General features: G+C 51.6%; 1 protein-coding gene across 1 annotated transcript in view; it reads right to left on the bottom strand.

The window, feature by feature from the left end:
• CNIH3 (cornichon family AMPA receptor auxiliary protein 3) overlaps window positions 1–21,384 on the bottom strand; it is an 86,589-nt gene extending 65,205 nt beyond the window's left edge. The window contains exon 1 of the mRNA XM_081039099.1: window positions 20,486–21,384. Coding sequence (XP_080895225.1) covers window positions 20,486–20,566 — 81 coding nt within the window. The 5' untranslated portion in view covers window positions 20,567–21,384. The remainder of the gene's footprint in view (window positions 1–20,485) is intronic.
• Window positions 21,385–22,905: the final 1,521 nt, after the last annotated feature.

Genomic DNA, 22,905 nt, shown 5'->3' with positions numbered 1-22,905 from the left:
TGGGAGGTGAGGAGCGAGCTGGGAGGTGAGGAGCATGCTGCGAGGTCACACGCCCTGGAGTCAGGCCTGGTTCTGCCACTTACTATCCGTGTAACCATGGGCAACATCTCTGTGCCTCCATTTCCTCATCTGAAAAACTGAGATAATAATAGGGTCTGCATGATAGGACACAGAGGGGATTCAATGAGTCGCTACACTGAGAACAGTGCCTGGGAGAGTACGTATTTAATCAATATTAGCTATTATTACAGTGTTGCCTAGTCACAGCCTTGCAAAAGAGCAATAGAGGTAAAAAAAATATATCATTATTTAATAAATCTCTATGTCCAAACTGCACATAGCCAGCCCAGCCAAACCAGAATCCCTAAGGGCATAAATTAATCTGAATTTAGTGAAAATGTCCTGGAGATTCATGTGCACACTGAAGTTTGAGAACCACCTGTCTAGGATACCTGGAAGGAAGACCCTAAATGGAACTACAGCAAGACACAGGACAAACAAAGCCTATAGCTCTCGTGGTTTTACAAAGACACCTCAATTTTCCATGTCTCGTCCATTCTCCATCATCAAAGTGGCAGAGCAGGGAGAAGAGACAGCAGACAGGACAGGATGGCTCACAGTCCTTAATCTCAGGTGCTGTTCAGGTGATTGAGGTGTGACTGATTCTTTAACTTTCTTGGCAAACCCAAAAAGCACCACCCATTTATTTTCTACCAGATACTGATGGGGAAAGGAAAATGGGGGCCTGGCAGCTTCAGGAATTCTCGAAGGTGGGGACAGGACAATATTCCCACCCTGTGAGAGAGATGCTAGAACATGCAAAAGGGAACATGACGGAGGGGAGAGGGAACATGTCGGGGGGGAGAGGCCCATAGCCTCTACGAGTTGGCTGTCTTTAGAATCAGACATGTGCCAGTGCTCAAAATAGACCCTGGAATCCAGCTCGAGCTGCCCGAGCAAGGCCATGCCTGTGGAAATCGTGCTCTTAGCAACATTTTCCACTCAGACATCATAGGGACAGTCACAGGCCTGGTGGTTCCAGGCTCCCCTCGGGGCCTGAGAAACTGGGGTCTTGCCCTGGGCTGGTAGCTGGAAAGGGAAGCGAAGGCTGAAGGTGTAGAGAAGGCCCTGCTTCTTCACTGAAGGAACTGGGGGACAGAGAGGCAAAGGAGAGGCCTGTGGGGGCCTGGGGCAGAGCACAGCACCACTGAATAAAGGCGGGGACTCCAGAGGGGCCAGCTGGCCAAGGACGGAGGGGATGGTTCCCATCTGGGTCAGACAGGGTTGGTTTGGGCACTATTCCCGGGAAACGACTGGTGGCCAAGGACATGCGTTTCCTCAGAAGAGAACCTTCTCATCCCCTCTCTTCTCCTTCGTCCTGCAGGTGGGGCTAAGCCACTGGTGATGCAGCAGGTGCCACACTCAGGGCAGCAGCGGGCTGGTGCCAGGCTCTGCCGCTCCCTTCAGCAGCTCTGCCACCAAGCGGTGCCTCAGAGACTAATCCCGGCATCTCTGTCTCCCAATTATTCTGAAAAAGAGCCTCAGAGACCCTGGAGAATTGCATTTGCCTGATCAAAAAAAGCAAATATAGCACAGGCAAAGTGAAATAATTCGGTGTCAACTGTGCCAAATGTCAACTATTTCATAGGAAACGTGTCACCTCTACTCTTCCTCACAATTGAGTGCTCCTTCCTTCACCTTCAGATATGCTACTTAGGAAATGACAAGCAGTGGCCTTCAGCCCACCCCAAACACCATCCCTAGGGTGATGAGACACACACAGGGCATCTTGGCAGATGGTGGCCGAGGTCCCCCCCATCATTACCCAAACCTCTGTCCCTGGGCTCAGTGCGGCCGCTGCAGTTCACAGCACAGGGGCGGGGCTGTGTCCCTTGCTCCCCCAGCCCCTGCCACTCTGGGCACAGACACTAATGAGCAGCGAATAGACAGGAAAGACAGGGATACGGAGGGTAAATAAATTAGTCCGACTGCTCACAGGAACAAAAGGCTGAGTCTGGATTACGTGGGGCTTCCTGGGCAAACCTGGAACCAACGTCCTTTGCTAAGAAAGGGCTTTTCTGAGCCGGCCGGGTGGCTCAGGCGGTTAGAGCTCCATGCTCCTAACTCCAAAGGCTGCCGGTTTGATTCCCACATGGGCCAGTGGGCTCTCAACCACAAGGTTGCCGGTTCAATTCCTCGAATCCCGCAAGGGATGGTGGGCAGCGCCCCCTGCAACTAAGAGTGAACATGGCACCTTGAGCTGAGCTGCCACTGAGCTCCCAGATGGCTCAGTTGGTTGGAGCCGGTCCTCTCAACCACAAAGTTGCCGGTTGGATCCTGCAAGAGATGGTGGGCTGCGCCCCCTGCAACTAGTAAAGGCAACAGGACCTGGAGCTGAGCTGCGCCCTCCACAACTAAGACTGAAAGGACAACTTGAAGCTGAATGGCACCCTCCACAACTAAGATTGAAAGGACAACAACTTGACTTGGAAAAAAAAAAAGCCCTGGAAGTACACACTGTTCCCTAATAAAGTCCTGTTCCCCTTCCCCAATAAAACCTTTAAAAAAAAAAAGAAAGAAAGAAAGGGCTTTTCTAAGCAGCACCCCTCAAAGTGCCTCTGGGGCACCTGTGGCTTAAGGGCCCAGTGAGGCCAGTGGGGGTGGGGCTTCTCCACAGCACAAGAGCTGACGGGGCCTTCAGCTGTCACCGTGCCACCTCCTCGTCTCACAGCTGGGCAAATCACAGCCCAGGCAGGTGGACACACACAGGTGTCACAAAGCAGAGGGCTTCCAGCCTGCTCTCACCCAACGATGAACAGAGAACAAGAAGAACAGCAGGGTCCAAGAGGCTGACTGCGCTTCTGTTCAGCTGTCCCCCTCCTACTAAAACCAAGAGGGCTTGGAGGAGGAGGGGGGCCAGGGGACCCCCATCAAGGCCGGAATCACAAAATCATTACATGACGGGATCTGAAAGTCAGGAGAGTGCTGGGCGGAGGCAGTCAGTGTCCCCTCGAAGACAGAAGTCAGAGAGGAAGATTCACTGAGCCCTCGGGGCCACCTGCCAAGAGGGGAGGACAGTCCCGAGTTCACGTTCTCATGGGGGACAGAACGTGCACAGACCAAACAACCCCGAGAGTGCATTTCCTGAGCAGACAGGAAGGTCTGCTCTCTGTTGTGGGATACACACATCACCGGGAGGACATATGGAGGTCCGGCGTCAAAAGGGAAAGGAAAGCCTGGGAAACGCCTGGAGAAGGAATGAACTTGGAAATACCGATTGGTAAAAAATAGAACTGCAAATAAAGGAAAGGATTACATGCTGGAGGGACACGTGGGACCAAATTGAATGTAAAGGAATGACAACGTGATTAACTTTATTTAATGCAGGGTCCTGGCAGGCAATCATGAGGGTTTCAGATTCAAAAAAGCCGTGGGGTGGGGGGTGGGAGAGAGCCCAGCCCGATGCCTCCTGGAGCGTCCTAACGCTGCCTGCAAGTCCCACTCACCTGGCGCTTCCTAAACAGTCAGGGCCCTGGCTCCGACCAAGGCCCGTGAGAGATGACCACCGAGCCTGCCAGCCTCCTTTACGGAGCGGGAAGCTGAGGCCCGGAGCAGCAGAATGAGGCTGCTCAAATCAGGAAAGGCAAACAGGAGGAGAGTTCTACAGCCCAAATTCCAAAGGTCAGGCCTGACATGACAAGGGGAAGAATGCTCCACCATAGGCAGAAGAGACTACCTGCCCCGGGTGGGCAGGGTCCAGAGGGGGCTGTGGAGCCTCCTGCAGGTTCCAAAACAGGCTGGAGGCAGGGGCGGGGCAAAGCCCTGTCACCTTCCCTCACCCCTCGACAATCTCCCCGTGGCTTTCCACTCTCCACGGGCATCCTCTGCAGACACTGCCGCCCTCTCCCAGCATCGCCCGGACAGAGTAACACCTGACAAAGGTGCTCAGAGGTCTGGAGTCGGCGGCACAGGTAAGCCCTGCCTCACCCAGCAGTGCATTGGCACCTTCTCCACAGACCCGGCTGCAAAGCATTCTTCCCATCTCATTGAGTGAGCGTTTTCTTTCCTTTATGGTTCAGGCAGGACATACTTGAGTTACACTCAAAAGCAGGATTTGTATCTTGAAGACGCTATAAACCAGAAATGCCCCTTGCTCCGTTTCTGTTTCTTCCTTCCTCATCCATTTGCAAAGCACTGAAGCTACCAGCAAGTCCGACAGACCTTTGCAAGGCAGGGTCATGCGTGCCCCCAGCAAGGAGAAGAGCCCAGGGGAGGGACTGGGGATGGGGGTCAGATGGAAGGGTCAGTGGGCTAAAGGAATCCCCTGAAAGGCTAGGAGAGCAAAGTCCGAGGAGGGGGCCTCCCAGCACACGTGACCACAGCGCTCTGTCTCCACCCAGCTGAGAGGTGGGTGGCAAGTAGCACGGTCTCACTGTGAGCAACAAGATCACGTGGTGACAAACCAGCCGTCACCCTGCTCATAACCTCACGTCCTTTAAGACCATACTGAGTCAGAGGACAGACACCCTGACAGAGAGAGAAAGGGCATGGCTTCCCCGATGGTTTTCAAAGAACTTTTGAAGGCAAGCGAGGAAACCAGTGCTAAACCAAACCGCTCCTGGATATGCGTGACCTCGATGTCTTGCATGAGAGCTGTGCTGCAGCAGGAGAGAGGCTGAGCCCCAATCCAGAACACCAGGAGAAAGAAAAGACCCCCCTTCTGACAATTAGAGAGACTGCAATCCAGAGAGGTGAACCGATTTGTTGGCGGTGGTTTGGGGACAGGCACCCAAAAGCAGCACACTTTCTGTCTCACTCCGAATTAAGACTGAGTGTGTGCCAGGCCTCTTGTGTAGAAATCTCTGTTCACAGATAGATAATGCACCTCTCAGAAAGTAAATACATGAAAAATTTAAAACAATGTTCTCATTCACATCTTCCTCTGGGCTATGCAACGCCTTAAATATGTGGACTGGCAGAATATAACGTGCGTCCCTCTTTTCTTAACTCAAGCAACACTGTTCTCTTCAGTAGAACACAATCAAATGTCACAAAATCCAATTATGAGGTGTGGAAGAAGCAGAGCAGGCCGTCAGAGAACGTCGTTTCATTATAACGTTGATGAGATGCCATTGGAACCTAACTCTTGTTTCTATCAATTAGCCTGTGACAGAACAGGTTTCCTTATAGGTCATTTCATTTAAAAATCACAGAACCTATGGACAACGGTTAAGTGAGAATCTACTATATGAGTCCTTTGTCTGCACAGCTGTAATGATCAAGTGGACACATTTTTATGCTTTATTTCAGTTGCTATAAAACACAAGAGGTTGCCTGATGAAAACTCCCGGGACTGGAGGAAGAGAACGGGTCTGGGAATCTAGAAACCTAGAGATCTGCCATGGGCTCTGCCATAAATAGGCGTGTGGCCTTGGCCACGTCCCTTTGCTTCTCTGGGTTCAAGTGTCCTCATTTCCAAGGGTAAAGACAGACGAGATGGTCTTAGGTCCCTGTAGGTGTCGGGATTCTAGGACGGCACGATTATATGACTGTATCCCCCTTTCAACAATGGAAGTCAAATTAAAAAAAAAAATCAGCAAACTATCAACCGAAGTCACCAAATCTGCCCTGTTTCCAGAAGTGCCCGGTCAGCGGAATGCAGAGTGCCCTGAGCCGTATGGAGGGAGCAGCGCGCGCGGCTGAGCCCCTGACCCCAAACCCTTAACTGGGTTGGGTTTTGGTTCATCGATTTATTTTTTTCTTGAATGAAATGTTCCTCTTGCTGTATTAATATAAGAAAGGAACATAAGAAATATAAGAAATATAAGAAAGGGAAAACCGAAACCCTGAGTGAGAACACGGGCTAAGCAGTCGCGCCAGCCACCAGGTTCTCTGTGTGGTGCCGCCGGCGGCCCTCCCTCCCGTGGTCCCAGGCCCAGCTCAATGGGACTGACCACCTGAAAACACCAGGCTGCTCCGAGACGCATTTCCCCTGGGCACACCAAACTTTGCTTCCCTCCTTCATGACAACCCTACAATGGTGGAGGAACTCATTTTAATGGAGATGCCAGCACACAGCACAGCTCTGAGCCATAATGTCACCTCCCCGTGAGGGAGACAACTGATGCTGCCTCCCATTTACCGAGCAAAAGAACTGACTCTGTGGCGGAAGTTGCCAACTTTGCGAATTGTAAGAGTGGCTCCTGGTCAGCATGCGGGCTGGGGGCATATTAAATGGCATATTAAATTGAGAGGGAGCCTCCTGCCCCTGGCTCTGTATGAAGCAGGGGACTAAAACTGAGCATATCTGCTCAGCAGCCTAGATGTGGGGCAACGGGGGCATTTCTTACTTTTCCAAGAGGAAAAGGGAGAGCTGGGTTTCACTATACCATTTATCCTGTAGACTTTGGAGCGAAACAGTTGGGAGGGGACAACTGGCGAGACACCATTTTTCTTATTCTTGAGTCACCCAACTGCTGTTTCTTCTTTCTGGGTGAGCTAAACCACACCAAGCCCTCATCCAAGTGGCCTCTGTGGAAGCTGCAGGCTCAGAAGGCAAGACGTGTGCCATGGCAGCATATCCCAGGGCCTCCACGGAATGTTTGAACGATGAGAAGACGGAGCCTTGACTAAAGGGCAGTGGGGAGCCATCGCCTGGATGGGGGAAATGTGTTCAGGGCCATGAGTCAGTAAGTCCGGCTCCCCGGCCGGGGCAGCCAGCTCCTCGTCAGGCTGAGAACGAAGATAAGAGCTTCTTCTGCAGCTCACGTGGGATAGCACATCACAGGGTCTGTGGCCACAAGATGTGAACCTTAACTTTAGAGAAAATTGTGCTTTCTCTGCATATAGGTGAGGTGACAGTTAAACTGAAGTGCTCAGGCAGGGAACATCTGTCATTTTTTGATCCCCCAACATCTATGCCCCCTTCCTACACTGGTGTGATTTCCTCCAGGGCATTACCTCTCCTCCTTTGAGTGCAGTCCCGGTGGGAGGATAAATCCAGGTGCCTGTCCTTCCACTAGAGAGGCCGAGATCCCTGTCACACTCGCCATTCGTTCTAACAGCCAAGGTCAGTCTACGAGCGTCTCCATCCTCAGAAGGAGTCGTTCAAGGACAGAAGAAGGAAGGGTCACAACCTAAATGTAGGTTACTCTGTACTTTCAAGTCTTGTTCTCCAGACTTTCCATCTATTCTACAGGCACTCCAGTTCCCTTTCCACGACTCCCTTTTTAGATTAAGGTGGCCAGAATTGGTTTCTAAGAACCTTAACTAATACCTTCTCTACACTGGTATCAAACACCAAAAGCCCAGGAAGGCCATCCGAAAAGAAACCCCTGAACAAGAAAACAGGAAAAGAACGAGATGCCTGTAGCCAGCAGTGGACGAAGCACAGGAATCTGGAGCTGGGTAAGAGTTCAGAGACCACTTTGTTCAGCTCCTTCACTTTACACACATGAAAACAAAAGACCCATGGAGATGCACAGATGTGTGTAAATTCAGGGAGCTTTTGCTGGAGAGCCCTACTCGGGCCCAGCCCCATTAGCTGCCAGCCCCTTTCTCGGGCACGACTTTCGGTTCTAAAATTGCTGAGCAATGAGAGAAAAGGATGGCCGGACCAAAGATGTTTCCGTCCAGTTGTTTTCCTCCCGTCAGCAAATATGGTGTGTTGTTGCTTTGCGGGCTCTGAGCGATTCCTTCATCACTCTCCAGAAGCTCCAAGAAAAGTTAGCCCAGGATAAGTCATGGTCTGGCAATGATGCGGCTTTAAGTCCCGCAGCCCTTGGTTCTGATTCCCAGCCCCGGATAATGATTCCACGCGCGCCCAGGGACTGTCTCTCCCCACCCACTGCCACGCACCGCACTCCAGCTCAGGGGGTCACTTCCCATTGTCACCTCCCCCTCCATCCTCACCAAGTGGCCCATGTCAGCTTGATGCCACCGCCATTCAGAACCTCTGTCAGACAAGGGTTTCCAAGCCCCACCCGGTGGCCTGCTTAGGATGTAGGACAATGAGAACAATAAACGTTCTATATGGATTTCAGGCAGGTCCAGGAGATTCACCAGGCCTGTACCATTTCCTGACAAACAGTGAAAGGAGGGGGAAGAGAAGCAGCAGCGTCTGTATATCTGTTCAGTGCAGAATTTAGAAACGGTTGGCACAAGCTTCTCTCTTTGGCCCTGGTCTGCCTACAGCTGCTCTGAAGCACCCCCGGCTGGCCAAACCTCTGGGCAGACATGCAGCTCTGTCTCCACTGGACCCACATGTCCACACTGGACCCCTCTGCCTCTGCCACACCCGAGGGCGGGTCTCCTCGGGCCTACAGACAGTGCAGTGCGGTGCCCTCAGAATCCATCTCTCCTCCGAGAATTCCCCTGACATCTGGGCCTTACGCCTCCCAATTCCTCTTTTCTAATCTTTGCATAATGGAGGAGTGGAATCATTTGGCTATTTCTATACCCACAACCCTTGAATGCAGTTGTTAATTCCTTTCCTCAATAAGGTTCACAGAACACATTTAAATATTTTTTATCCCAGATACAAATGTCTCTATTATATAGGGTACCATCTGGGCTGCAATGTTGCTAGCAACTCCTTTTTTAGGGTTTGTGAATCAGTTGCCAACAAGGAAAAAAAAAAAGGAAGTCAGCTCCAAGATTTTGCTTTCCTCCCCTGCATTATTCCCCGGCAGGAGAGCTGCATTCCATCATCAAAATGGACCATGTGAAGACAAAAACAGAAAAGATACTTAAGACAGACTACGCTCTGGAAGTGTCAGCCCAGGTTCTAGACCCCTTAGGGGAGGGAGGTGGTGTCAGCTAACGTCCCAGCCCTGGGCCCTCCAGCTGGGCTAAGTGCTACTGCACAGCCTCTGGCCCATCTGGGATCATGTGAAGGAGAAGGACTAAAAAGAGGTCAAAAGCAGCACAGAAAAAAGGGAAGAAGGAAGGAGAAAGAGAAAGTAGTCACGGCCTGGGAGTCCCTAACGCCAGGGACTCGCCAACAGCCACAGACTTTTCCAGAACCAGCCGGCCAGCAGGCACACCTGCTGGGAGAGGTGGGGAGCTGAGCTCTGGATCTCAGGTGGACAAAACCTGAAAAGAATACGAATGGAAAAGCCGAGAGATGGAGAAAGGGGGTAAAATGTGGATTCAGTGCCCTAACCTGTAGTTCCTCCTTCACTAGGAGGAAAGGGGTCCAGAGAAAGGAAATCAGTGTGTCATTCCATCAGGAACGTGTCCTGAGCACGTATCTACAGTCTGGACAGACACTGCAAAGGACCAGAAGTTAGAGCCGCATCTGTCAGACAGGATTGTAGAAACCAACCCGCAATGGGCCGTTCCCAGTGTCCGTCTTGCTCAAGGGCAGACCACGAACACAGGGTGGGGGCTCTCACCTCTAGGTGGTAAGAAGCAAACAGTGGCTGGGCAACTGCGTGGGGTTCACCGCTCCCACCGAGGCGTTCGGCCCAAACAGTGCTGACTACAAATGGACACACAACACAGGCACTCCCTACGTCCCACCCCCATCCCCACCCAGTCTAATCCCAGGAGGACAGAGAAAAGCAAATTCCACCCTCCCAAAATGTATGGCCAGGGAAGTGTGAGATTTCCGTTGCTATGGAATATGTTTTGTTGTGGTGGTAATTGCATGTGTGTATGTGTAAAATTACATTTTTACAAATCTGGTGTTGTTTTCTTAAATCACTTTTGTGATTCAAAGCCACTTAAAGACACTGGAAAATGAGTCATCCTTAAATGGTGGCCCACCAAGCGGAGAGCCTGCCTCTTCTCCATGCCCGACGGTCCCTAGTTTAGAGGGAAACATGAAATCGAGAGGCCACAGCCCCTCTTCAGCCGGGTACAGCTGCCTGGTCCCTCTCCCTGGCAGCCACCAAAGGAAGTGCTGGCATTTGGGGCCTCCCATTGATTTCAGAGCAGAAATGCAAATCTGGTTTTAATGAACAAAGACTTTTCATGTTTCACGTGATCCCTCTGTTCTTGACATCAAGTGCCTTTCTCAGTTCTCAAACACCCAAACATTCTCGGGCCAAAAATCTCAGAAAACACTGCTATCTCTTCCTGATGCAATTACTCAGAAGAAACGACTCTGGTTGTGGGGTCATCTCCCTGGCAAAGCCCAAGAGCTGCTCCTGGTAAAATCTGTTTAGGGAACATTTACAAGTTCTGACAACTCGGACACAAGGCTAAAACTTGAAGGAAGATTTTGTAACTATTTTATTCACCTAAAAGACTTGGGGATTCCAGAGTAACGCAGCCAAACAGACCAGATATGTAAGCAAACAAGTAAAGCTGGGATGTTTGGGGCACTGCAGTTGGTCCATCCTAGAGGAAAGCAGAGAGAGGCAACCAACAGGGGGCTGAGAAACAAGAAACCGCAGAGAGCTGGTGCAGCAAAGACTGAGAACCAAGAGCGATTCTGCTCATAAAATGAGAGGAGCCACAGAAAAATAAACAATTACTATTTGATCCTGCATTTCCACTTCGGGGTATAGATACAAAAGGATGGAAAACAGGATAACAAAGAGATATTTGCACACCTATGTTCACTGCAGCAGCCCAACTACTGTCTGTCCACAATAGTAGCCGAAAGGGAAGAACCAAGAGATGAATGGATAAACAATATGTGAAATCGACATACAACGGAATATTTCTCAACTTTAAAAAGTCAAGAAATTCCGACACCTGCTACAACGTGGATGAACCCTGAGAACATTATGCTGAGTGAAATACGTCAGACACGGAAGGACAAACATGGTGTGATTCCACTTACATGAGGTACAGAAAGACAGAAGGCAGAATGGTGGTTACAGGGCCAGGGGGAAGGGAACAGGGAGCGAGCGTTCAATAGGAACAGAGTTTCAGTTTGGAATAATAAGAAGGTTCTGGAGACGGAGGGCGGTGATGGTTGCACAACAACGTGAATACAATTAATACCACTGAACTGTACACTATAAAATGGTTTAAAATAGTAAACTGTATGTTATACATATTTTACCCAAATTAAAACAATCAAAATTAGAGGAGCCAGAGAGAGCCCAACATAGCAACTGCAGAGCCAGGTGAGTTCCCTTTGTCTCCCAGGTAGCCAGGGAAACACAGAGAAACTTGAGCAAAAGGCAGCAGGAGGATAGAACTGGGGAAAACAGGTATCCTGACAAGGCAACCTTAGTCTAGACCTGGGCTAGACTAATTAAATGAGGCAAACTGGACAGAAACGCCCAGGCTAATTGAACAGACACTTAATTAGTGTCTAAACAAGTTCTGGTCATACAGAGGTAAAGAAGACAGCCCCTGCCCTCTCCATGCCTGTGTGTAACTGAGGCCTTCTAAATCCTTCAGCACGAGTAACTGAATTGTTCACTGAAGACAATGGCGTCAGAGTCAGAGAGTCAGATAGTGATGGGAGTTTCTGTGCTCAGAGCCCGGTCACTGGCAGGCGTGCCGAGGCCTGTGGTGGGGGGAGCCCTGCAGGGTGAAACCATCCCCAAGCCACAGACTGAGTGGTGGGACCTAACACTGTGCTGTGTCATCTCTCCCTTCCACGATGAGTCTCACAGCAGATGGTACGAGAGGGTCTCAGTACCTGGGGGTACGGCCAGCTCACAGCCCACCCCAGCCGGGCTAATGCCCAGGCACTGCTCCCATAGCCGGCCACCACTGTCCCCAAAGCCTCAGGCTCCCTTTTCCTCCAAGGGATGACACCTGCAAGGTTCTGGGCCCACAAGCCAAAGGAGACTGCCAAAGTGGTGACTTTCATTCCTCTTACACAGGTCTGAGAGCCACCAGCCACCAGCCACGCGCTCCACACACATTCGCTGTGTCTGCCTAAGTTCTGCGAATAAGGCCCTGCCATCCACCAGCTTCTACGTCACTGAGAGAGTCTCAGTGGACACACACGAGAGTGTGTCCTACCCCAAGGTGACGTGCACAAAGCAAAGGAGCCACAGGAGCTTTCTCAGGAGTTCGTGGTAGGCTGGAGTGAGCAGAGCTGGGAATGCTGACACTGAGCCAGACACTGAAAAGACGTGCAGAGTTTACATCCAGGAGGGTAGACGTCTTACCTTGTGGAAAGATGAATAAACACACCTACCTAGGAGGTAATACAGTCTAGCTGTGGAGTTGGGGCCGTCAGATGGGGGGAGTAGGAGACTGCAAATGGGACATACTACATTGTCACAGGAGCCAAAATCAGACGCCGCACTCACGTGGCCATTACCCTACGAGACCCAGGAGATCCTACGCCCTGTAGCAGGGATCGCCCCGGCCAAGAGACTGAAGTCTTTCAACGCCTACGACGCTGTACGTACAGAAATACTGGTGGCTCCGTGACCGTCTACCAGCTTAATCTTGGTTTAGGTATCTTTTTTAGTGTTTTATATTTTGGCTTTATTTTAGCATATGTAAGAATGTCTCATTTTGCCTCTCTTTCTATGCCAAATTAAAAATACCTGCCAGCCTCCTCATTCAGTTCTGGGTGGGTATTCAGAGACCAATTCAGGATTTAATTGCGTACTTGGAGTTCTCAGTGACCTTTATGGGAATTAATCGGATTCCCAGTGCCATGACAAGACATGCAGGCGAGTCGGAGTTGCCCGTGCAGACCAGACACCCTGACTCTAACGGACCCCAACCAGTGACCACTGCTGACCCCGCAGATCTGAGCTCTGGACTGACGTGAATGACCTCAGAGTTGGTACCAGAACGAACTTAATGCCTCTTCCCTAACACAGGTCATTTTCTTTTCCGAAGGACACTCCAGTGACTAGAAGAGGAAGCAACTCAGAAGCCACGTGAATGGCAAACACATCAGCCCGGAGTTTACTATCTGCCTCACTGAAGCCACAGGGGGACCGTCTACACCTGGTCGGGGTCTGGGAGACGGGTGTATTTCACAATCATCTTGGATCAAAAACAGGTGCCACAAGATACCGTGGGAACCGTGTCTTAACCGTGTCAAATCAACACAGCCCGTGCCAGACACGACATCGTCCTCTGCCACGGGGCACCCACATGGGCTCCGGCCACTGTCCCACCGCTCGTTCCAGTGGCAGCAATTCCTCTCTGGCGTCTGTTGTTCAGAACCTCGGCCCAGCGGGGCCCTTCTCACCTTTGACCGCAGTGCTCTGTCCCACCTGGCGGTTCCCTCCACCCAGCGGCCATGCAGGACGGGGCTGCACTGTCGTCCCACCACGCCTGGGCCTCCGGATCTCCCGTGGAGCCCAGAATGTGCATTTTTAACTGATGTAAGCAGGTAAGTCTGGGAAACCATTCACTCAACAAGAGCTTGTCGAGCGTGGGCTAGCTACAGAAAATTATCCAGACCGTGAATTTATTCATTCTTCACTAACTGGACTCTGACCACCTCTGGGCTGGGCACTGAGGAAACATAGGAAGATAGAGGGGCTTACAGGCCCACACAGAGACATGTGACCAGGGACACAGTGGGGCTCCAATACAAGGACACTGGGACTTCCTGAGTACCGAGGCTGGTCAGATGAAGAACGGGGAGGGTGAAGAACACTCCAGGGAGATGAAACAGCCCGTCCAGGTCACTGGAAGAAGCTGAGAACGTCTGGGAACATAGAAGACAAGAAATGAGGTAAAAGAGCTAACTGGGATCTGGTCCTGCGGGCCCTCAGCTTTGTAGGTGAGAGAAGCCAGGAAAATGTTTAGTATGGGAATGACAGCAAGAGAGCATTTTGGGTGTTAGAAAGGTCACCCTGGGCAGCTCTGGGGGGTAACGGAGGAGACCAGTTTGGAAGAGAGCACCTGGGAAAGAGCAGGTGAGAGCCTGAGCTGAGGCAGGGAAGAGGGGCAGGCACGACTGGTGACTGGAGAAAGAACAGACGGGGTGGGGAGGAACTGGGGGTACTGGGTCCACTGACGCTTCGAGGAGCGAGTGTAGACACACCCAGCTTGGACCTGCCCTTGCCAAGAGCAGGGCCAGAAGAAGTGGGTCAAGGCAGGGGCCAAGGAGGAAATGGATGTCTTAAAAAACAGACCAGCGAAAGGGGCGAAATGCTAACCTTTGCTAATTCTGGGTGATGGCTTCAGAAAGGGGCTTTATTAGTGTCTGCACTTCTCTGTAAGTTTGATATAAGAAAAAAAAAGAGGGAATGGAGGCAGGATGAGGTGAGACAAAACTTGTCTGTGAGGGAAGACTGGCTGTGTGGCACGAGGGGGGTCCAGGACAAAGGGGCTTATCTGTCGGCTCAGAGACACCGCAGTCTCTGTATCTGCCTGGAGGAAGGAGCAGCAAAGGGCAGTGGCTGAAGACACAGGAAGTGGGGTAAGTGAGGAAGCAGGGTCCTGGGGAGCTAGCAGGGGAAGAAGGAGCCCCTGATAGGAGCGAGACACGCTTCTTCGGAGTCTGGGAAGGAGGGAGAAATCATGGCGGCAGAATCGGAGAAGTTGAGGGAGAGGCAGGACATAAAGGTGGCCCTCACTGAGAACCTCTGTCTTCTCTGTGAGTTGGAGGTGAAGTCATGTGCTGAGAGGAGATGATGGGGGGCTTTGGGGGGCTCTGAGAAAATGCCAAAGGTCTAGAACAGTATTGTAGGAGCTGAAAGAACCGAGGGTCACGCTGATGAGTTAGGAAGTGACACGGGGTCCAGCTGAGGTCAAACCAGGCATTCATCTGGGTGCCAGAAGCCCTCAGGCACCTGCGGGGAGAGCAGAGGGGGAGACGGGCGGATTCCTGGGAGACCAAGGCCTTCCAGTGAGGAGCGAAGGACACAGGGCACAACAGCTGAGTAAGGACCAGGTGGAGGGTGACGAGGTCGACGGCACAGGCATTGGATCCTCTCCTCTCGTCGAGAGGAGCCGGTCACGCCACAACGAGGGCCAAGAGCAGGGCCTCGGGTGTGTGGGGGGAGCGAGGGAGCCCTGGGCCCACACTGCAGAGGCAGATCCCAGCTGTGGGCCCAGAGGGAAGGCAGCAGCCACTGGAAGTGACGACCACCGACAGCACCTAGGATGGATGTCGCAGGATGGGGGGCGTGACTGTGACCTGATCCCCAATGGATCAGGATGACAGCACCAAGGAGGCTGACGCACGTGTATAGGACAGTGAGGCACAAGAGGGACGTGCTGGCCGACTTCCTGGGGGCGGGGGGAGCAGCGAACACAAGTCCAGAGATGGGTGCTCAGAGCCATGCGATGCCAGGCAGCCGGAGGGGCTGGAAACAAGACCAGTGAGGTCCCCAGGCCTCGAAATTCCAGCGGGAACTCTGCCCAGGCACGGCTTCAGGGCCTGCACAGGTGGACGCTCCAATTACCTGGCTAAGGCCTCCAACAGTCCCTGCCTTTCACGTTTGCTCAGCAGCTCCAGGTCACAGGAAATTGTGAACATGCCTCTGCGACATCCAGCCCCAACGAGGCCTCGAGATGGCACCAGGTAGGTGGGACGGGGGCCGCTGCCAGCTTATTTTAGGTCATCTCTGAATCCTGCATGACTGTGGTGGGACACGGTGATGACGGAAGCCTTCTCTTCAGGGATAGTTCATGGAAAGCCTCCAGCCAACACTCTGACGCCAGCAAGCACAGCACAGACACTACACCTTACCAGAGGCATTTTCCCTGGGTACAGCCAGTATTGTCCCCAAGCCGGGCCTCTGAGGAGAACTAGCTCCACTCTCACCAACACGGGCCCTGTACTCGCGGTAACGGCCAGTCTCCTTTGGTTTAACAACTACAGTTTCCACGGATTCAAAGTGCCAGCAGAAAACACGCGTACCTGAGCTACCTGCGAGGTGGCCAGAAGCCAATCAGAAATGAATTCCCACGTCAGCCAGAAGTTGGCCAAGTCGGAAGGGAACAAGAAATGATCCTACGAGTGGTTCCCCAGCCTGTTCCACATGCCAGGCACTGTTCTAGGCTCTGGAGAAACTGGTGAAGCAGAAAAGGTCACTGCTGTCATGGCACTTCCTCCCAGGACAACTGTGACGCACTGGAGAATGAGGTTGGGGGATGACAGGGGAGGGGGAGGGGAGGCAGAAGCGCAGAGGTCACACGGGAAGGGTGGGGGTTTCAGACAGGATAAACAGTGGGACTAGGTGAGGCACCTCATCTGAGCAGACCAAAGCAGGGTCTGAAAGAGAAAGGTTCCTGCCAACCCCAGGCACCCAACATTTGACATGGACCCTTTTTTTCGTTTCCAGATGGATAATTTGAGAAACGGAGCCGTTTCCTCAGTTTCCAGTAGCTGAGTCTGTGAAGGCTGGAACTGGCTGAAAGGCTCAGCTGTAAAGACACTTCCCCTTGCAAAACTGCCTCTCAGGAAATATGTATTTATTAGCCAGTTAGAGCCCATTAACACTCTCGGCTAACAAATGCTGCTGGGAATCCAAAGAAATGTTGGTGGGAATTTATTTTATTTGTATGTTGTTGTAACTCGGAGTTGTAAAATGTGATTCTACATATAAAAAAAGTTTAAAAGCTAAAAACCGAAAAATAACTAGAAATGAATCTTTGATCTTTTCAAAGAATGGTTTCATCTGTGTTTATATAAATGACAGTCTGCAAAGAGGCTTAAACGCATTGGCGCTCAGAGGACTCTTGTGGGTAAACATTGTTCATTTTATATTGGCTGAAAATAGACATCACTTTGTATCTGAAACCCTTTAGAACACTTATTTTTTCTTCTAAACATCCATATGCAATTTTTAGAAATATACACAAACACAATGATTAGGAGACTCTCAAATCTTTTTCTGGCTCATAAGATTAGTCGTGATTTTGTTCCATTATATGTCCCTGTATTTTCAAAATTTTCAGCAATAAACCTGTATCATTTTATAAGCAGAAAAAAGTAACTTTGAAAAATGAAATACAATTTCCTCTTTTTAAAAAAGATATATAGTGTGTTTGGTGTCTTCTTGTTGTTTTGTAACTCCAATGAGAAATTCCAATTCCCATGCGTCCTATTTGGGAGACCACCTCAGGGATACTGTGGATACCTGATCATGGCATTGTACACCAGAAGCTAAACATTAATGAATGCCAACTATAATTTTATATATATAATGTGATGGTTCAGTGTGAGGTCGGAGGGATAGTGTATGGGGGGAGGGGGGTTCACAGTGTGAGGGATATAAATGATGAACGTCTAAGTATTACCTTGTCTTGTACACCTGAAACTAATAAATAAATAAATAAATAATAAAAAAAGAAAACTGGTAAATAAACATAAAGAATTAAAAAAAAAAGAAATTCCAATTCCACATATTTATTTACACAGAGAAAGGTAATCCTTTGGATAAAAACATTATCCACTATTATCAAAGATAAGCAATCCAAAGACAGTGACTAGAGTTAGAAAAAGGACATGGGCATAAGAGTCTCAGACTCAGCTCAAATCCCAGCTCTCATATGTATCAGCTGTGCAACCTTGGGCAAGTTTCATAACCTCTCTGATCCACAGTTTCCTCATTTGTAAAATGTCAGTTGTGAGGACTAAAGGGCTGCCTGGATAGTAAGAGGCCATGTGACTGAAGCTATGCAAAACCACAAACAACAACAACAACAAAAACCCTCAGTTTTATTCCTGCATCTTCCAAATGTGACAAATGTACTCAAAGACAGTGGTTGACATAAACAAAAATTAATTGGTAATTTGAAATGGTTTCATTTGAAAACAAATGCAGATAAATTTTCACAGTAGAAAACAAGACTTGAAAGGAATGCTGTGCTTCTGGCTGGCCACATCCATCCTTGCTCCCAGCTCGCCAGTGGGAAGAAGGGGGAGGGAAACAACTGGAGGTGCATCTGAGAGGTCCGTAGTGCCTAGAACCGGCTTACTGTACACACTCAATAAACAGTAGCTACTATTTTTATTACCCGTAAGTAGGAACATACAATTAAATAAGAAAAATATGCCCTCTTCCTATCTCACAGCCTAGACATGGCAGTGGGCAGTCCTTTTAACTGTTGTATATTGTCAAGGGCCCAATTCCTTATTTAGGATGTCAATATATGTTCAGCAATCACTATGGCTCATCAGATTACGAAATATACAAGGAATATAAGAAGCTGGAAAAAAAGCGAACACAGAGTCTAACATAGAACTGACTTGCCTAAATTTTGGTTGAGATAATTACCATCGTGTAACCAACACCCACACATATAATGTGTCCACTGAAATCAATGAGTCTCAGATTTTCCCTTTCAATATTCAGGAGCCAAATCAATGAAGTGGGGCTTCGGGAGGTTTGATTTGAAGAGAGGGAGAAGGAAAAGATTAGGAAAGGAAGAGGGGCTGGGACTTGGGAAGAGTTATTGCTATTTGAATTCAAAGAGCCACAATTTCTTTTGATTCTTAGAAATTGGAATCTTGTCACTTGCACTGGGATGAGGTCAGGATCTGACCCAGACTTGGAACCTGACCCATTCAGCAGCCCCTGGACAAGAGGGTGAGCCTTGGGGACCTGGAGAGCAGAGGCCAACATGAGGTCACTGTGACGCCTGGTTTTGATTCAGTTGTCTATTAGTCTACCAGCGGCACAAACTGCCCATTTAATTGACCTGCTTTTAAATGATTTATCTTCCCTGAAAGAAAATCATTCTTTCTGATTACCCACTCTGCTTCAGGCGCTAGTTCAGAGAACTCCACACCTGAGAGCTTGAGGGAGCTCTCTGGTACGTGCCACTCTCCGGCCAAGGGAAACACATAAACAAACAGCAAATGAAGTATTTCCGAAAAAAGGGAGTACTGTAGTTAGCTTTCTCAAACGCAGGTGTCTCCCCCAATCCAAAGAAGCAGAGGAAGCATCTTTAAAACACATGAGCAGGCGTCTGCTGCACTGGTGGGTGCGATCTGCTCTGTACCCCTTTTTATTCTCAATTAAGTAAAGTTTTGTCTTCAATTAACAACTGTCAACAACTTCAAGGCTCAATTCCCCAGCATAGATTAGACCCCGTAGACTCGACTCAGAACTCTGGGGCATAGGAAGAGAGAGAGGGTGCAAAACCCTATCACTCCTCACTTGAAGGATTTTTGACCAGCCTGGAAATTCCTGTGTCTGAAGTCCTTCTCTCTCACCCCCAGATCCCTAAATGAACTGACACATGGACACATGACAGTCAGGGAAGCGTGGAGATCACCCAGGTCAGCTTTCTCACTTTCGAGATGTGGGAGGTGACAAGCAAGCCTCTTTCCTAAGGTGACACGGTTAGAAGCCTTCCTGCGCCCTGGGAGTTCCCTCATCTCCTTCTAACAGGAGCTGCTCTACCTGCTTAGGTCTACTTAAAGACAAACCCTCACACTCACTTAGACCAAACACCGCATCTCACCCACCCTACAATTTTCTTCTGGTCTTCATTCCAGGTCATCTCCCACTGCATGCGTGCTCGCTAAGGCTCCCCAGACCCATGCCTCAAGGAATTCATCCAGGCCCTTCCCTATCACCAGGATGTGCTGGGCAGGGCGAGGCTGTTCATGGTGGGAGACTATGCCCTGCGGTGCTCCTTCTAAATGGCTTGGACTCGGCACTTCTGCCCACCAACCCTGATAGGGAGAACAGAGAGTTTAAACAACCTCAGAGAAGGAAGCCGGAGAGTTTGATGGACTTGCCAAATGTTGCACAGTCTTGATAAGGGAACCACCATTCCTCCATTCTGCTCTCTACCTCTCTTCCTACTTCTATTCAGAATCATTCCATCGCCTATTCCTACACCACACCTGCATTACTGGGACCCACCACCGCCCTCAACCTGGGTGGCCCTCGGGAAGGATGGTGGGAAAACTGATGTCCCCTGGGGGTGCTGGGGGCCTGGTGGAAGGATGGCTCGCCACCTCCAGGGGGTCTTCAGGAGCTGGATGGGTCAGACCTCAGAAAAGTGAAGGAGGAAACACTGTCCTCAGCCGTTTTCTACATGACTTTCCTCATTCATCCCTGTGCTTCCCCAGTCTCCCGCCTCCTCGCTTTTCTCCCGCCTTCTTCCCCGTCTCCCCCACGACCTGGTCCCTCCCCAACCTGGCCCAGCCTCTCCCTGCTTCCTCTTACACGACATTCTGTCTTCTTCCCACTTTATCTCCAATTATGTCTAAATACGATCCACCACGGATGCTGACATTTTAAATGTTTAGTTGTTATAGTTACTTGACTGCCGGGCTGACCACTTGACGGGAAGGAGTGGGGTAGAGGGATTGTCACCGCCACGCCTGGGGCCCGGGACAAGGGCCAGGCCTGGCAGGGTGCCTTGCCCCAGGAACCAGCGGTCCCTCCGCCTGCAGCCAGTGGCCCGGGCATCGAGGGGGCCTAGGGATGCCAGGACCTGCTGCCGCCCCGGGACAGGGAGCGATGGAGGGTCACCCGTGCCCGTGCGCCGTGACTGGCCTCGCAGGCCGCCCACACTCGCCCTATGGAGACGGTGAGATGGCATTTTAGAGAATGGGGGGAAGGAGGTGACCAGGGGCGCGTTTGGGGCGAAAGAAAAGAGTTAGGAGCCGCTGCCGGTTACTCACGTGCCAGATGGCGAAGAAGATGAGCGCAGCGCAGAGCACCAGCGAGAGCATGTAGCAGAAAGCAGCAAAGGTGAAGGCCATGGCCGGCGGCCGGGCGGCCGCACCCCAACCCCGCCGCACACAGAGGAGCCCCTGGGAGGCCAACGCTCCCCCTCGAGGCACGCTCGCCCTCGCAAAGGGCACGGAAAGGATCCACGTCTGCACCCTCCCCTCGAAGGCCGCGGGAGGCGGCACGCCACGCGGAGAGAGACTCAGGCGTCCGCAGATGGGGACAGGATTCCCGCCGGCCCCGGCGACCTGGGACGCCAGCCCGCCCGTGAAGTGTCGTTGGCGGGAACCGGCTCCGAGTCCAAGAAGAAACCCGATCGTAGAGAACTCCCGCGGATGGACGCCGGCCGGCAGCGCCCTCCGGACACGCGGGCGAGGGGTGCGAGGACTCCGCCGGGGACGAGCGGGAAGCTCCCGTGTCCCGGGTCCCGCCCCCACGCAGGAGGCGGAGGCGAGCGCGGCGCTCAGGACCCTCCTCGCCACCCGGGCGCACACTGAGCGTCCAGCGCGGGGCCGGGCGGACTCCGACCTCCTTCCAAACCCCAGAGCCGGCAGCGGCCCTTCCCCGGGAGGACGGGTCTCCGTGCGGCCGGGAAGAGCCAGGACCCTCCGACCAGCGCCCCGGACGTGGCTCCCAAGGCTGCTATGCGCCCCTAGGCGCGCCCAGCCCCGGCTGCGGCCCTGGCCGACCTGCCTCCATCACCCAAGTTCCCCGAAACTCGGAATCGGACGCGCTGGGCACAGGTTCCAGCCCCGAGGGCCTGCTCTCGCCCAGCGGCTGTCGCGGCGGATTTCAAGGCCAAGAGCCGCTCGCCGCGGAGCCCGTTCCACCTGCTGCTGCCGCCGCCTCTGCGCTGCGCTGGGAAGCGGCGCCCGGGGTCCCCTCCCTCCCGGCGCCCCACCCTCTCGGCTCCGTCGCTCCGAGCGCGCCCTCCCCAGCGGGCGGAGACTGCGGCGGGGGGGCTGGGAGAGGCGGTGGCGGGCCCGCCGGGGGCTAGGTCGCCGTCGCCGCCCGCCGCAGTTGTGCACCCGCGCCTCTCAGGGAAACTTGAGGCCGGCGCGCAGGGCGGCCGCGCTTAGTGGGGCGCGATGGGGAGGCGCAGGGACTCTTTAAACACGTGTGTCTGGAGGAGGTGGGCAGCTGCGGAAGGGTATGCTGTGTGCCTCGCGCCCAGAGGCGTCAGCGCCCCTCCCAGTTCTCGCAGTTTTGTCGGAATGGGAAATGTGGGAGCAGAGGGGCTGGTCCTGTGTTGGCTGGGGATACAGGACAAGCCCTTGGACCCCAGTGTTGCTCGGGTGGGTCTTCCCAAACTGTAATGGCCACTAAGGCTCCAGGCTGCGTTCGCAGCGCTGCTCCCAACCCCGGCGGAATTCCCCGTTAGCGTCTTCCCTCCAACCTTAGGGACACGGGGCTCCGCCACTATTCTGGACTGAAGAGCCGGCAACCGCCGCTCTGCGTCACGGTGGTGTCAGGAGCGTGTGCTTGTGGCGTCAGGCCTCCTAGTAGCAGCAAGTTGCTTAACCTCCTTAAACTTCGGTTTCCTCATCTGAAAAATAGGGGTAAGAATACTGCCAGTCCGCTTTAAGGGATTAAATAGGAACATAAAGAACCTAGCACAGAGCCTGGCACTTTGTACTCATTCGGTAAAGGGTCGGGCTTAGGTACTCGCTGCGCACTTTGCCCCGTGGCCCAGCTTCTTGGAAACGCACCGTACTTCCTTTGTAAGGGACTTCTGGTACGGTATTGAAAGAGGTTCTGATCATTCCAGATGTAGCTTGGGTTTCAGACAAGTCAGTAAATCCAGAAAGCCAGGAGAAATATCCTGGAAAATGACTGGCAAAGCCGGTGAAAAACTACAACCACATCATAGCTTGCAGTGAATCTCAGAGCGCCTGGTCTCGTGCACAGAGTAGGCACTAAACAAACAATCTATTGATTCTAATCCTGGTGTGCTAGTTGCACTGTTCACAGGTGTGATTCCAACGGCTTTAGAGCTGCAAGGAATGAATTACAGAGAGTTAGTCATACAACTACCATATTTCCCCGAAAATAAGACCTAGCCGGACAATCAGCTCTAATGCGTCTTTTGGAGCAAAAATTAATATAAGATCCAGTCTTATTTTACTATACTATAATACCAGGTATAACATAACATAACATAACATAACATAACATAACATAACATAACATAATAATACCAGGTCTAATATAGTATAATGTAACGTAATATAATATAACACCAGATCTTATATTACATTTTGCTCCAAAAGACACATTACAGATGATTGTCTGGCTTCATCTTATTTTCAGGGAAACACGGTAGCTAGTGACAGAACTAGAATCAGGTCTGCAGACTCCTAATCCAGGGCTC

This window comes from Rhinolophus hipposideros (genome assembly GCF_964194185.1).
Source record: "Rhinolophus hipposideros genome assembly, chromosome: 26".
Classification (NCBI taxonomy): Eukaryota; Metazoa; Chordata; class Mammalia; order Chiroptera; family Rhinolophidae; genus Rhinolophus; species Rhinolophus hipposideros.
Note: the sequence above shows the minus strand (reverse complement) of the source record. Positions and strands in the feature narration are given on the sequence as shown.